Below are 17297 nucleotides of genomic sequence, written 5' to 3' on the forward strand. Positions count from 1 at the left end.
GTGATGTACATTCATGGATTAATTTCACTTTGCACCCCCAACTATTTCCACATTGAAATGTGCATCCTAAACTTCTAATTTGGCTTGATTTTAAAATCGATCGAAGAATCAAAAGTTTAAGGTGGTTGATTGAGGAAATTAGAGCTTTAGAATGTGAAGTCTGATCACTGAATAGTTGAGGGGTGCAAACTGCAATTAACCCTATATATTCATGGCTTTTTGATTGAAGAATATAGAAGACTGCTCAAGTTTGTAATCATTGCACTAATTGAATGATATACATAAAGTTTCTTTGTGCTCCACACAGAATTGCACAGAGCATACATTAAACATTAAGGAATAGAAGTGCTGGTTGAAGTCATACAAGAACACCTCTTTCCTATAGTGCAAATACTTAAATTCTTGAGGAAGTACTGCAATTAAATTCTTAAAGAAAGGCAACAAACCATGTCTAGATAACATATAAAATCTAAGTTAGCTTCATGTCTGCTTAGCAACTAGAAAATTGTTTACTGATCACAGTCATAGGAGCATGTGATTAAAATATTTTTTCTTGTACAGTTATTGGATTAACCAAGTTGATGCACAGAAAACTTGGCTGAGATATAATTGTGGATTAATATTTTCTACATTGACAGTGTTTATACCATCAACGTTAGATGAATGATAACTATGTAAAATTTAAATTTAAAATTCAATTTTTACACATATGTCATAGATCGAACGATGATAGTGGATACACTGTCAATATATATGAGATTTACTCTATTATTATCCTATTATGGTATACATATGGACTCGGAACATGTCCTTATGATCATCAACGGGGACAGGGAGGGAATGTTTTAAGTTTAATAGCTCTTTATATCACTATTATATCCTAAACTTCAGTAACTTTTTCTCCAAAATTTTGTATTTCAATGTCATAATTGCACAAAAAAAGTCTGTTAGACAGCGAAAACTTACAACTTTATGGATAAGTAATTTTTAACAGGGTTGGACCAACTAGGCAATCCCATGGGCTTTCCACACGACCTGGGATGTGGGTCCAAACAGAGCATATTAAGTGATTTAGGTCCAACAGGCCTTCTTTGAGGATGTGATAGTCCATTCCATGTCTTGCATCAAGTCTTGGACCAATTGCAGCATCTTGTACAAAAAGTGATAAACAGGTGAGCCCAAGTTTTCGATCAATCGAATGGTTTCTTTTCAAAAACCAAAAAGATTAGTGCCAAAATAATAGATGCCAAAAAGAACAATAGGTCTTGGACATATAATAGATCTTGAAGTACACAATTTCTGCATTTTCTTGATCAAATCTGCCCATATCAGAGTTACTCGTTATTGGTTGATCTAAAGTAAAATATTCGCCTTTCCAAATTGAAAATTTCCATAAAACGTTCTATTTAATCAGTACAATGGCCCTCCTTTATTTTTATCCGTCCACCACTTTTTTTATAACTTATATTATATGTTATCAAAAGTTTTGAAAAATCTAGAAAAAATTAAGTTCAATGTAAGACTAGAAATCTTTGAAGAGCAGGATCAAAAATCGTTATTCTTATGACACAAGAAAGGGATCAGACAACTTTTTTTCTTTTGTTAAAACCTAGGAAGACGAGTAATCTCTTTTAGAAGTACTAGTTTTTTTTTTTTAACCGCGTATCAATTTACAAAAGAGTTTGGTTTGATTGTGATAATAAATTTTAGGGTTAACTACAATATACCCTCTTAATCTATCATCCGTTTGTGACATGCCCTCTAAACAATTAATTGTAGCAATATACCACCTTGTTCTATTAATTTAGGACACACTACTCCAATCAAACTAAAATCAATAAGAAAGAGATTGGAATAGAAGACTATTTGAAATATTATTTGGAATAATTAATGTAGTACTTTTTATAATGTGATGTGTGTAAGATAAAAAGATGATTGGAAAGATAAAAAAATGTGTTAGAAAATATATTTATCATACAGACAAATCATTTTTGGCCAAATAATTGCTATCCAAACACACCATAGCATAGCCTCATAAAACAAACCAAAATTTCCAAAATGGTCATATCTTTATCTCCTTCCTTTTGCAACCCATCTTGCTCCTTTTTGTCCCTTTCTTAATCTTTTCCCTCTGGTTCCCTAATCTCCTCCTTTGTTTTCAATCTCCTGGAATCATTTGGTCTCACAAAGTGTGACACAATTGCTGCTTGTATTACGGAACACTTATGAAGCTTAGGTGGCTGTGTAGACATTGGAAATCTGATTCTTTGCCAACAAAATAAGAATATTGGCGCTGGCTATCACTGTGTACCATACTTAGACTAGTAGGAATGCTATCATTTTCAAACAATCTCTTAAAAAGAAAAGGTTATAAGAAGTATTTGAGGTATAACATCTCATAGTTTGAAAAGAAAAGGTTGTAAGATAAAGTTAAACCTCCCATCATTTGACCATGAATTTGTCAAAGTAAAATTCCTAATCGTTAGTTGACATTCTAGTTAGATTTTCAATTATACTATTCTTAGGGAGACAAGTTTTAAGATAGTGTTAAAGTTTACCTTTCCTTTCATATTTGAAATCTTATCTTGCATTTTTATTCTTTTACAAATTAATGTCTAGCTACTTTTCCAAAATGACAAATTTCAAAATCTGTATACTCTTCCCACTTATATAGTCGTACATTCTAGATGAAAAAAAAAAAAAAAAAATTAATGGGCATACATGTTCTCTAGTCTTTGCTTATATTTAAGTTAATTGATCTAATGAACCTCATATATTTCCCGCTAAGCACTTTGCCTAATACTTTTATATCTTTATTAAGGCTTGGAAATTCAATTTGGAACAAGAGACCATCATATTAACTAACCAAATCAAAAGAGAGCAATGAATCTGTAGCACAGCAAATCATCTTAGTGCATAATAATTAATGAAATATTTGATAGTTGAAACTTCAAAGCATAATATTAACGAGCAAATATTTTTATTTATGAAGGATTTTGGATCTTTACTTTGCTCCGGGCTGGCTTTTAGTAATGGGTTAGTCTGGATTAGGCCCCTCATAAGTTGAGTTTTCATACTACATTTGGGTAATTCACATTACATTTAATGTAAATTCATACAGTTTTGATGTAATAAGAAAGAAAAACTTTTTTTTTACGAGAAACTGAGGCATCTAATCATCAGAAGCAAGACTTGACAAGAATAAAGGCAATCATGATGGGATTCCGAATTTCTTTGTGTGCAGGTGCTATTGTTTCAAATACATTTCTTCGTCCAAATTCCAGCTATAAGCACAAGGGTATAGGAATATATGTATTCAGCTTTTATTCATCTGATCCCTAGATTCTAGACAATTTTATCGTAAAGACATTTGCCATCTGATATGTGTTAGAACTTAGAAGTGTCCACAAAACTCAATGGGACCCCAAAAACTGGAGGAAAAGTAAGCAAATGCAGATATAATACCTCCCACGAAATTTCAAACTAACGCTCTAAAGTATACAAGCAAGTTGATGATCGTCCTTGGCATTCTGGTTTTATTATTTTGACTTTGCGAATTAAATGGTGAGAGCTCCCTTCATTTTTTCAACTTATCATAAATGGCTACTAATGTGAACACGTTTTCTTGCATATATCTTAAGAAGAAATCACACGCCAAGTTGGGACTGTTCCCACAGTTTCATAGATATCATACAGATTTCTTGAAACTTGGCAAGAGAAGAAACCTTTTAACATTTCTTAGTCATATAAAGACGCATCAACATAGATATAAAATGAAAAGTGTCATTTTCTAGTGTTTTTTTTTTTTTTTTTGAAACATATCTCTACGAAGATATAATTATTTCCAAAACTTATCAATGTATATTAAAATTTGGACTACTGCAATCAATGCATACCTCAGCTAATTGTTAAAAGTCAAATATTGTGTTTAGTTGTTATTATACTTCCAAGACTCAATTATGATTGACACTTGTCCAACTTTGACCCAAATCTATTAATCTAGTTTGAAATTGTTTACTAGGAAACTAAGTGGAAACAAATTAAGCCGTATGTCATAAATTTCAATATTGTCAACTGGATTAACTGATTAGAAAATTCAACATTTAACTTCAAGCAGCAAGTAATAACACAATTTAATGGATAAATATAAAAAATCTATTCATGAGTAAACACCCATAAAACTTTGCATGTTGAATCTTACAAAAGTAGTATTAACATTTTCCAGCTCTACTCTTATGCCTCTAAATAATTCTCTTGTCCTTTCTAATTGTCTCTAAAGGCAAAAGTCTTCGACCAGAGATCTTTCTATATATATATATATGTAGGTATATATAGTCACCAAAATAATAGCCTAAATGTATTATATCAATTAAATGTATTTTTGACTAAGACGGGTAAATGGTTGCTTTCACTTTTATTCACCTGTATACAATTTCACTATTTTCCTAGTGTGTGGAAATGTATAATGATAAAAAGTTTGGGAATGCTGATAGAGATTTTTGGATTTGCAATAGGTAGCCATAATGAAGATTTACTTGGCTATGTAGACCCAAAGGACTGAATGCAACAGCTGAAATTAAATGAAGCTGGCCAAAGAGATGTCGGCAGTCGGCAGCCCATGTGAGTAATGTAAACCAAACAAGTACAAATAAATTGTCCTAAGCAGCAGAAATATAAATAATTTACTTCCAGCCATTGTTGTTGAACAGAGATTAATCCTTTCTACTCCTTGTATTGCCTTGTTCTTATCTATGTGGACAAAGAAACTATGTATATGTGTAGAAGAAGAAAAAGTGTAAAAGGAGAATTTAGAGTAAGGATCTTCTCGTCTATGCCTAATAAAAAAATGTACAATTGATAGAATACCACATGCTATTTATAGGTTAGGCTAGGGACCCTTACTGGCAAATACAAAAATCCCTAGAGTTTCCTTCTATCAAAGAAATCTTGCCAAAATTCATAACTGAAATAATATTTTCTGACTAATTGATTGATTTGATTGATTAACTGATTGAATAAGACATCAATTAACAGTAGATATCAATCAATCATTAACAAATGGAAGATACTAATTAATTATTGGCAAAATGTCAATCAATTAATCAGGATATCAATTACTAATCATTGTCTAATAGGAGATACTAATTAATTATTAACAAAATATTAATCAATTAATTAGAATATCAATCACTTTAGAATCAATCATGTGGGTCATAATTTGCCTCTAAAGGAGGCAAGTCTTATAAGTAATGGATTCTATAGCAACCGCGACTACGACTGCGGCTGCAAATGTGATTGCAATTGATTTTTAAAAACTTATAAATAACCCCATGATCAAGAATTATTTTTAGTCAACCAAAACAAATAGACCAAAATGAATGATACCTAGCATCAAAACTTAGAAATATAGTCATGTCTATCTGAAATTAAAGCTTGAAAAAAAAGGGACTAAAAACAAAGACTGTTGGCCAGTAAATTGAATTCTAGTGTTTGGACTTGAATAAGATATTTTACACTTTAAAAAGGTTTAAGAGTAGTGTATATGTGTACACTTGTATTCTCGATCATGCGGGGGTTATATATAAATTTTTAAATCGTAAGAGAATTATGTGGTAAAGTGTCAAACTATAAAAGGGTAAAATGTAATTTATCCATATTTCTTTGTAGATAATACTAGTACCTAAGATGTATAAAGATGACGATCAATTTCAACTGTTGATTGTTGCAAAAGAATTAATGTCTAATTCATGACTCACGATGAAGATGATGGTTTTCACATAATGGTAGTGCTTTAGTTTAATGGCTAAAGTTGAGACCCCAAAAATTAGAGGCCCTAAAGTTTAATTCTCCTATCATCTCCTCGCTCCTTAAATCCCATCCATTCTTTATTGGGAAAATTAGAAAAAAATTCTCTAAAATCATTTTCTCTTCATTTGTTTCCCCACCCTGTTATTCTAATAACTAAAAAATTCGAGTAAATAACTAATTTCATCTAGACACACGCACAAAAACACTTCAACATGATAAATACCTTTTAAGAATAACTTGTCCCTCAACCTATAAATATTGAAAAATTCTTCTTCTTCTTCTTTTTCTTCTTCTTCGGTTTCCTTCCGTTCCTTTGGTTACTGAATTGTTACTTTTGAAGGGGTGAATTATGTCAAGCATAAATATGTAAAACAATAAAAAAAATAACAGTAAAATTAGAATATTTTATGAAGTTTAGGATAAAATTCATATAAACTATTATAAGTAAAATTACAGAAAAGTAATTTTAGACCAATAAGCACTAATACAAGGAAACACAAAACAACGAGAAAGCGCAGAGAAACACAGAAGGTTCAATGATCCAAAGCCCCAACTAGCCTATCTCAGGGTTTTGTGTACTCAATCTTACTAAAACCTCCTATATTTATAGCCTCCAAAGGACAAGAAGCATTGCAAAATTTCTGATATAGGAGATAAGTCACACAAATAAATCTCTACCAAGGTATTGTGGCTCAACTTGTAAGAATTCAATACTTGTATTGAAAGCACTTTGAATTTGCCCAACTATTTTCGTTATTTACAGATTCTTACAAAATTGTTGGATTGTGTATTTTTTTGTACGTGAAACTGACATGAAAAGAAAAAAAATAATAGAGGATCACTTCACTGTCATGTAAACAAGAAGAAATAAAACGAAGATCCATTTAGCAACAAAAGAAAAACAAAAAATTGAATTAAAGTATATTTCGAAGTATCTTAGCTGATTTAATTATTGATTCGAGAATTCCGTATGAGCAAAAGTTGTTCTACCTAGGTCGACCTGTCAAGCAACATAATATAGGAACACCAAATTGCTAATTGCTTTGAAGGGTACATTAGGATACTAATTAACTAATATAGGAACAGAATAAAAATCTTTGAAGTAGAGAATATTGGAGCCCACATTAATCTCTTCCACATTTGATTGATAATCATGATGTCATTAGTTATCTTCAAGGACAACGAAATAGGTTGCTTCACCGCACAAAAATCTCCAACCTCTCAGTCTCTTTTTTTTTTTTTTTTTTTTTTTGGAGTGACCTCTCGGGCTATGCTTTATTGACAAGGTTTTTCTAATGGTGACCTCTAAACACTATTCTTCCCCACCTCTTATCTCAATACGATGAAAGTCTTGGACTAGATACCTTTCCCGGATCATAGGATAGTATAACAAATAAGGTTGCTTTCACTTTTAGGGGGCTCTATACATATCCACAATTTTCCCAGTGTGTGGAAATGGATAATGATCATTAAAAGTTTGGCAATACTGATAGTTGGATTTTTGGATTTGTCATGCATGGCCAATATAGATTTCACTTGGTCATATAGAGTTATAGACTCAGATCAATAATGCCACAGCTCAATCAAACTACTGTTGTAGGTTACCTTGGCAGCCCTTGTGAAGAATTAGGGGCTGCTTGGTTAAAATGTTTGGGAATCACATAATGGAATAAACCTCTTATTTGTTACTTGGGATAAGCCTATTGGAATGCAATTTTTGGAATCATTTCTAAAAAATGGGACTTATCCCATTTCCGAACAAATTGGGAGGTTTTGGACAAAACCCTCAACTTATTCCCTCGGACAACATTTATGACGGACCTACCCATCACATACAAAACTCTTCTACCCTCTCTTTCTCTCCATCACACGCGGCTCTTTCTGTTCTTCTTCTTCATTAATTTTCCTATCTCTTCTTTTTCATCATATAGTCTTTATTTGTAATCCACAATCTCTTGAAAAAAAAAAGATCTAAAGTAGATCTAAATAGATTAATAGTGGGCAAATATCTTCAGTGGACAAATTGTTCAACAAGATCTCCATGAGAAAGATCTCTAAGAAAAATTGAAGAAAACCCTCCACTCAAATCCAAGGGTGCAGACGAGGTTCCAAAATATTGAAGAAGAAATGATGCAGATGCTGCAAATAGCCATGGCATGTGTTGCCAAGGTGCCTGAAAAAAAGGTACTGTGGGAGTTAATTCTATTGCGACCGAAAAAAAGGTGGCTGTTAATTGTATGACATTTTTTTTTTTTGAGGTGGGAGTAGAGCGGCATGGAATTGCATGCTTCTGTGAATACTCAATATTCTTTTCCACAGTTCCACAACATAATTTAACCCTCTTTTTTTTTTTTTTTTTTTAAAGTTTCAGTTTTTTTTTTTGGTTTGCATGCTACTGTCAATATTTTGCATGAACCATGGAAAAAGTGATTCAAGTATAGAACATAGAGTAAAATTTTCATATAAGGCTAATACTGAATGTTTCACAATATTTTCACCTTTTATCACTTAGTTTTTTTTCGAATTCTATTTATGTTTTGTACTAGTACAACCCTTTCTCATTTAGAATCAAGATTGTGTAACAAAATGTAAGTTAGTTGGTATTTGCAGATGAGAGCTCCAGAAATGTAGAAGATTGCAGAAATATGTTGCCAGAAGGGCAGGTCTAGTTGAATTTTGCCGGGTTATATTAGGGTATGTAATAATTATAAGATTTTTTTTTTTGTAAATTTATACAATTTTGGTGTAATTAAAAATATGATTCTGTATAGCTCCTCAAGTAAAATACAACAACTTTAATAAGAATTATAACAATTAGACAAAACACAGTTAGATATGACACTTTCCTTGATGTTTACAGAATTGCACTTTTGTGATAAAAAAAAATCAACCTCATATTATTGCATGCCAAGGTACTACAGATTATAATAGTACATCTAACTTAGGCATAGTAAATGCCGTAGGTAATAAATACACCAAGTTTTTTTGAACAATTTATTCACCATACTTTTTAAGTTATATTGGAACTTGAATTGGCTGAAAACTACTTTTATATATAAGCTAGCAAACAATATTTCATCTTTTCCATATATCTTGCTTTCTAGCAACATATACTTCATTCCTTTCTTTCTTTAATAATGCATCTTTTTGGAATACTTTTATTGAAAAGGTCTGTGCATTTTTCCCATAAACATATTGTGCTCTTTTTCTTTTTCTAAATCTTTTCCCTTTTCTTCTTCTTGTGGACTATTAGTTAAATATTCGACAATTTTTTAGTTGTATACCGATTGTCAGGCACAAAATGCTCCTAATGTATGATATCCTAAAACAATCAAATGAAAAGTATCCCCTTGAATTTGACTGAAATTTCTCAACGTAAATGATCGAGTATCAATTGTTATTCAATAATTTGATACATTTTTAGATTAGGAATTATGAAATCTTTAATTTTGTCTTGAAGGTCAAAAAAATTGACATGTTATACCCTGTAATCTTTTATACAACAAAAAGAAAATACTATTTTTCTAGGGCAGTATGCAACTAATTAAACTTTAATTTTTGTATATGACAATCATTGATTAATCCATAAACGAAAAGCAAACTACACAATAACAAATACACCTACAAACATAAAAATGAAACAATGGACATATGTGTATTTATGGTCAAGCAATACATATACGCTAATCCAATTATCTGATTAAATGTGTAAATTAATTTGTTCCACTATTCATCAATATTTAAGTTGTCCAAATACTTAAGCAAGGCGTAAAATTGTATCATACATATAGGTATGCGCTCTTTTTCCCTCTTGTTTCAATGTGCAACTTTCTTGATTTATTTCCAATAATTTGTTGTTATATTTTTTAAAAAAGTGATTCATATATATTGTAATATGGCATATACAAGTACTTGAAATAATTGATTCTATTTTTCTCTAAGACTTTTTGTAGTCTATGGACAAAACAAGTACAATAAAAGCCAATATATATTAAAGGAGAAAAGAAAAAGTGTTCTGGTTGAGGTGATGAGTTCGAGACATCAAGCAAGGTGGTTGTAAATAGCTGTCCAATATGTGGCAGAGCTTAGTTGACCTAGGCGAAGCTTTTAGTGTAAAATTTTCATCACTAATACTTGAAAGTTACCTATCATTAAATTTATGTTTGTTAAAGACCAATAGTCCATTACTTAGATACACAATTACTTTTCAAGAAATTTGTTCTCTTCCTATTTTTTGTTTCTAAAAGTTATCAAAGCAAAGAAAATTACTTTATTTTTTGGTTGATGATAAGGAAAATTATGTTCTATTTTCCCCTTTCTTCTTGTAACAAGTTTTGTATCCGTTCGTTGAACGGGAATCTTCGAAAAATAATAAACTATTTAGTCAATTTTATAAAAATGTCGATATGAAATACAAATTTAATGTATATTCTATTATAACCTTTCTTAAGTATATTACTACGTGCGCATCATAATATAAAGTATTCTTATAATATAAATGTGAAAATCTAATTCAGTGAATAATTATTTAAAAATGGAAAAAATAACATTCGACAATACCATAACATTCAAAAACTTGAAAAGAAATAAAAAGTGCAGTAAATAGTATCAAATAATATTCTATTCTTCAGAAACTTTATTTCGTTTTTCTTCTGTTTGAACATTCTCCTCCACTTATCCGTGCAAATCAGCATTTATTGATTTTCCATTATCACTGCATGATAGCAAAGCAAGACAACTAAGTATAAAAAAATAAATGATTTATCACATTCAAAATTGTGTAAGACAATACATAAAGATTATAGATTAAGAAAGTAAAATAGTATATTAAATCTACCTCCTCATGCTAAAATCAAATATTGTACATTTAATTAGCCAGACTATTTATGGTATTTGATGTATTAAAGTGGGTAATACTTTTATATTAAATTGTATTTGTAAACTTAGTTGACTATATATTATGCCCATGAAAATCTTGTTGCGCTGACCCTTGAACACCAACATACATAAATTTCGCAAAAGGAACCAGAATAAATTTTCCCATTTCAGTTCATGATCACTCAAGAGGCATAGGCCAAATGCTTATAATATGAATATTTAACAGCAGTGGAAGACATAGAAAACATAGTTCAACTAAAGTAACTAACAACAATAATAGCTTAAGATACAAAATTTCTGAAGAAATATTTTCGTCAATTGATTATTAAAAATTTAAGAACAACATGGGACATAATCAACAATAGCATTTACTTCCATAAAATTGAGCAATTCAAGATGAAACTATTCCAGATTGTAGTTACAAATTGTATTTACAATTCTGGAAAACAAAACCCATGATCACTCACAATTCAAGATGAAAATTTAGTAGACATTTTATCTTCGCAAAAGGAACGAAAATAAATTTGCCCCTCTCAGTTCATGATCACTCGAGAGGCATAGGCCAAATGCTTGTAATATGAATGTTTAATAGCAGTGAAAAACATAAAATAGATAGTTCAACTAAAGCGACTAACAGACTTACATGTGGTTGGGAAAAAAAGGCTAGAGAAAATAACAAATTCAACTCTTGGAGTATGTGCTGAGCAATGATCCACAGCACCAGCTACAAGCCCAGTACCTTGGATAAACGAAACAAAGGCAAATTAATAAACATCTAACATGCATCCTATAGCATATGAATGTTGTTCAATTCGCTGGAAACATCTAACATGTTTCTATATGAAAACTTACGATGAAAATACTATTTTAAATCCTATCTCTTCATACAAAACAAATAGAAAATAAAACCAAAACACACAAAATGCGAAATATGTTACTAAATTCTTACAATTGAAGATGAACATGTCATTTTAAAAAAGAAAAATGTGTATCGAAGGAAGATTTACCTGATAATTAAGAGGAGTGGAAACCCAAAATCAATGTTTTAATGTGCCAACCGCTTGCACTGGAAATACCTAACCATATAAAGAGGCTATATGTAGGCATAAGAATTGATAAGCATATAAAGAGATATTGATAAGAATATTACAAGTAGTTTTATCTTAATTTAAGTTGTTGAAAGTACGTAACTTTGGGTAGGAAATAAGAATTGATAAGGATATAAAAAGATATTGATAAGAGTATTAAAAGTAGTTTTATCTTAATTTAAGTTGCTTAAAGTACATAACTTTGGGTAGGAAATAAGAATTGATAAGGATATAAAGAGATATTAATAAGAATATAAAAAGATGATAATAAAAATTAGTTTTACTAAAGGCATGCATGCTAAAGAAATTATACGGGTCATACCTTGTTGTTATACCTAGAAGTTCACAAACCAAAAGAGGAGCAAGCGGCTGCAAATATATGATTATGATAGAATGATAATCGGCCGCGAATATAGGATAGAATGCTAAGGACGGTTTTATAAGTCATACATGGATGATAATGACGGTTTTATATTTGAAATTTAATTTAGATAGATATTGATAATTGATTTCGTGCTTATGAAAAGAGAGAGATAAGCTCCATATAGAGCATAGGTTATTTTTTTTAAAAAAAGGTGGAAATCATGGAATAAATGAACAAAGGCAAAAGAAGAGAGAGATGGAAGAGCGTAGGTTATTTTATAGAGCGTGTTGAAACCACTTGCCCTGTCGTTAAGCCATGTAGGAAAGAAAAAGCATAAACCGATAAGAATGAGAATACGACTTTATTATATATATATATATATGATGCCTAGATGTCTCTTAAAAAAAAAAAGAAAGGAAAGTTAGGGTCTTTCTAAGTGTAAGTCCAAAACTAGTGTTAACTGTCGCAAAAGTCTCAAAATTCATGCAAAGTGAATGATAAAAATATTAGAAACTTAAAAGACGAACTATGGTATGGCCAACAACGTTCACAGGAAATTTCTATAATACTTCTATAATGCGAGCAACTAATCAGCCTCCAAAATCTTTGGCTTCCCCTCCGTCTAAAGTTTACACCCAAAACGTCACTATTATATACACTTCTATGCTATTCCTGAAACTCTTCTCAGATTCTCACTATCTCATACAAATAGTAGGTATCCCCTATTTCACCAGCAATCTCCAATTGTCCCAAGATAAAACAGCATATTGGACTAGTAACAATGGAGTCCAAAATTCCCACAGCAGTCCTGTGTTTGGACTGGAATCTGACTTCATTTCGCACCCTCCAGATACCGTAAACAGTTACTGCTAATACTAGTCCTTTAAACTGATGACTGAAAGTATTATGGTGGGCAAGCCAACATAGCCTCTTGATCCCAAGAGTATTTGGATGCTTTGAGCTTTTTACCAAACCATTTATGTCACAGGACAATCAAGAAATAGGTGAGTCATATACGCTCTCCTCCACCCTTGAGCAGAAAACACATGCTTCAGAATCTATCTTTACCCCCACTTCTGCAACCTATCAACCGTGTTCTTTCTTCTCTTACGTAGCAACTGCAGAATGGAAGTACACTAGAAATGTTATTCTTACACCAAACCGGTCCGTACCATCCCACATGTGGTCTCTTCCCTCTGATGGCTGGCTTCCATGGCTGATTTTACTTTGAAAACGCCTGAACCATCTTGTATTATCATTTCTGTCAAAGTCTGGGCACAAAGGAACAAGGTATTGCCAACATCACCGTCCTTACTTCTCTTGACAGTTTCCTCCCTTGGGGGCCACTTCCACTGCTCCTTTCAAATACGCTCATGGCCATTACAGCCAAAAGATGTTAACATGTTTGTCGAAAAAGACAAATGCAAAGGTCCTACAGGGTACCATGAATCAAACCAGAAATTTGTTTGTAATCCATTTCCCACAATTTTTTTTGTATAAAAGGATGTGCTAAAATCTTAATTTCAACAATTTTCTCCACACCCCGGAACAGTCCATAGGTACTTGAATCCCCCTTCGTCTAAATTGTTATTAAAAGGAAAATGAATTTCCTACTTTCAATCAATATGTCCTTTTTTTTGTCATATCTTATTATTTGTCATATTTTCTTTGCTTTTTTAACCCTCTAAAATTTCTTTCCTGTATTCCAGATGGAAATTACCTTGAATTAGTTTATATTAAAAGCCAGTATTATATGAATAGCCTTTTTTTTTTTGGCTAACCCCGGCAAAGGGGTGGGACGCCACCCCCACTTTTATATGCATAGCCTTAAAATGAATTAAAAAGGCTTCTACCTTGGACAAATATTGCACTCAGCCAGGCATATTTTTTAAACTTTGTCTGTTTTCATGAAAACCTTTGTATCTCTAGCTTCTTGTTTATGCCCGGTTAAGCAAATGATAATATATCCAACACAATGGTAAAAATCCCACGTAGATAAAATATCCATCATGTTAATAAGCACATTATAAAAAGAGCCGCACTTAATTATGACATTGATAATGATGGAAATCATCAGAATCTATACGGTAAAAAGAAATTTGATTTTTACTAAATTTTATTCTAAAATAAAACTAAAACTTTTCCAAATCAATTTCAATTCCATAAGGGATTCAATTTCTAATTCAAAACCTCAAGGTCGGTATTACATAAAAAGCCCCGATAACAAATTCTTAGTACATTAGGATATGTAAGAAAGTCGTCAGAATTTGTCGTCAGAAATCCCCTTAGTAACATATACATGCATGGATGTTACTTTAATCTCTATTATTTTTCCCACCATCATTAGTCTAGTAACAAAACAAGAATGCCTAAAGGGGTAAAAGGCTTATTCACATGTTTGGGAAAACTTGGAAAAATAAACGCTGACAATGACAAGACGAGCAAGTAAAATTGCACATGAAAATAAATTGGTTATAGGAATTCAACGAAGCTCCAAAACAAATCTTTTTGTAATTGTCCTCTTCTTGTTGTTCATTTCGTATGATTGAAAAGTGAAAACTAAAACACTAAGTCACCAAATTTAACTTTTTCTTTTAATATAGTAGGGTAGGGATCTAGTACAAATATTTTTTTAACTTCACTGGAAATTCATTTCAATTTGATAAGGACATTTAATGCATTAAAATTCTCTTCCTAGATTTCACAGATACCATCGATAATGTTAAGAATGGCATTCACATAATAAGAATGATATAGTTTTGATTATTTTATAGATAGACAGATACATGATATATAGGCCGTTAACCTAATAATGGGAGAATTATAGTCCAATTACTTGAGCTAACTCTTGATCTCGCAAAATCACTATAATCAAATTGGGATGACACTATATATTTGACAAATTGGGGGAAAAAAGAAAATCACTATACAAAACTTTGACAAAATAATCTTTATTCTGTGTGCTTTGTGTAGAATCATTTATGACACTTTGCAGTTTGCAATCCAAATAAATTACAGAAAGCAAAAACAAAAACAACAATCAACAAAACCAAAGCTACATGATAACTTCTTTATTGTTAGTATTTCCTAGAAGGAGACACCGGAATGGTTTGTTCATTCCTGAAGAAATTGTCAGGATCAACCGCGGTCTTAACTTTTACCAATCTGTTAAAATTTTCCTTGAAGTACTTAATTCCATAAACAAGTCCCTCCGCGTAACTGTTCTTGCCATTATGGGTGATCCCTATATCAAGATCTCTGTAATTGAGAAATGCTTCCCTGGGGAACTTGGAGACAAAAGGAGTCATATATTTATGTAAAGCTCTGGTCAAATTGATGTAATACTCGGCCGTCTGGACACCATTTTGATCCCAGTTTGTTGCATACTGAATCTTTGCAATATTCCCAGCTCTATGGGGAAAGGGTTTGGCCGAGGCTGGAATCTCGGCCATTCTTCCTCCATAAGGATTGAAAGTCAAGACTGGAGTCTGCAATTCAATCATTTTCTTGAAGATGAATTCTATGCCTTCTATTGGCATAGGCTTTTTCAAATAATCAGATTTCCTTTTCAGGTGAGTTAGTACTTGAGGAACTCTGCTAAGAAGCATATCAACAGGAGTTCCAAGGGGGAAGCTGGTGTAGTAAATTACAGATTCAGCCCAACTCATCTCCATGCAATCTGATTGCCGCAATCCCAATTCAGGAAAACTTTCATTCATCAGAGAAAGAAGTCTTGCCGAGTCTCCCAAGAACAGCGTGAAGAACGCTGATCTTATAGTTTTACCTCCTGTACGATTATTATTGACCACATCAATAATCATTCTTATGAAGATGTCATTGTCTAACTTGTCTGCAACTTCCTGCCACCTGTGAACAAGAAACGTTGCATTTTGCTCATAAGTCCTTTCCACCCTGAACACTGTAACTTTAGGGGGAACACGGACCAGATTTATCTTGTATGCAAGAGCAACTCCAAAACTCGAAGCTCCACCTCCAGTGATAGCCCAGAACAGATCTTCTCCCATTGCTGCTCGGTCTAGAATTCGGCCATTCACACCGATGATTTGTGCATCAATAATATTGTCTACTGAAAGGCCATATTTCCTCATCATGTTGCCGTAGCCACCCCCACTGAAATGCCCCCCAACGCCAACTGTGGGACAAACTCCGGCAGGGAAGCCATGAACTTTGCTTTTCTCATAAATTCTGTAGTATACTTCACCAAGAGTTGCTCCAACTTGAACCCAAGCTGTCTCTTCTTCTATGTTAACACTGATTGATCGAATGTTGAACAAGTCAAGGATGAAGAAGGGGACTTCAGAGATGTAGGAAACGCCCTCATAGTCATGCCCTCCACTTCGGGTTTTCATCTGTAGGCCTTGCGCTTTTGCGCAGATGATAGCTGCTTGGATATGAGAAACATCCAAAGCAGTGAGGATGAGGAAAGGCTTTCTTGTGGTGGACTCATTGAATCTTAGATTTCTGATGTAGGCTTGCAAAACAGTGGGAAATGAAGAGTTGTTTGGGGTGTAAATTACTGCAGAAATGTTGGGTGAAGAATGCTTTTGTAGACATTGAACAAATGTCTGATGGACAGAATGATCAGAAGCTGCAAATGAAATTGCAACCACGGTCGAGAACAAGAATGAAGCTAGAATGATGCTAAGATTTCTCATTTTCTTAGTACTAAATTACTAGTGGATAATGGCTTTGGTTCGGGATTGGCTGCAATATATAGAAGTTTTCCAGCTACACAAATCCAGTTTGAAAAGAAATGGTTATCAGATAAAGCTAAACCTCCCACCATTTGACCATGAATTTGTCAAAGTAAAATTCCAAATCGTTACCTAAAAATTAAAATTCCAAAGTAGTTAGATTTTCAGATTTTTGCTTGTGCGCCTTGAGTTGAATTTCTCTGTTCGTAGGGAGACAAGAATTAAGATAGCGTTATTATGTTGAATTTCTCCATTTGTAGGGACACAAGTATTTAGATAGTGCTAAAACATACCTCCCTTTCAAATTGAATAACTTAACTTCCTACTTAAGTATTTTGACTATTTTTTGAGAATTTCAAATTTTATTACTCTTCCTACTTAAATATTTTGTAGTACATTATCTATAGTACAGTGGCGGAGCCACAATGGGGCACTGGCTGCATT

General features: G+C 32.5%; 1 protein-coding gene across 1 annotated transcript; it reads right to left on the minus strand.

Moving 5' to 3' along the window:
* Window positions 1-15068: 15068 nt before the first annotated feature.
* Window positions 15069-16865, minus strand: LOC113783490 (berberine bridge enzyme-like 8). The gene has a single exon (XM_027329639.1). It carries the CDS (start codon window positions 16812-16814, stop codon window positions 15216-15218), a length of 1599 nt encoding a protein of 532 aa, XP_027185440.1. The 5' UTR covers window positions 16815-16865; the 3' UTR covers window positions 15069-15215.
* Between the last annotated feature and the right edge of the window lie 432 nt (window positions 16866-17297).

The sequence above is a fragment of the Coffea eugenioides genome, chromosome 9, assembly GCF_003713205.1.
Source record: "Coffea eugenioides isolate CCC68of chromosome 9, Ceug_1.0, whole genome shotgun sequence".
Lineage (NCBI taxonomy): Eukaryota > Viridiplantae > Streptophyta > Magnoliopsida > Gentianales > Rubiaceae > Coffea > Coffea eugenioides.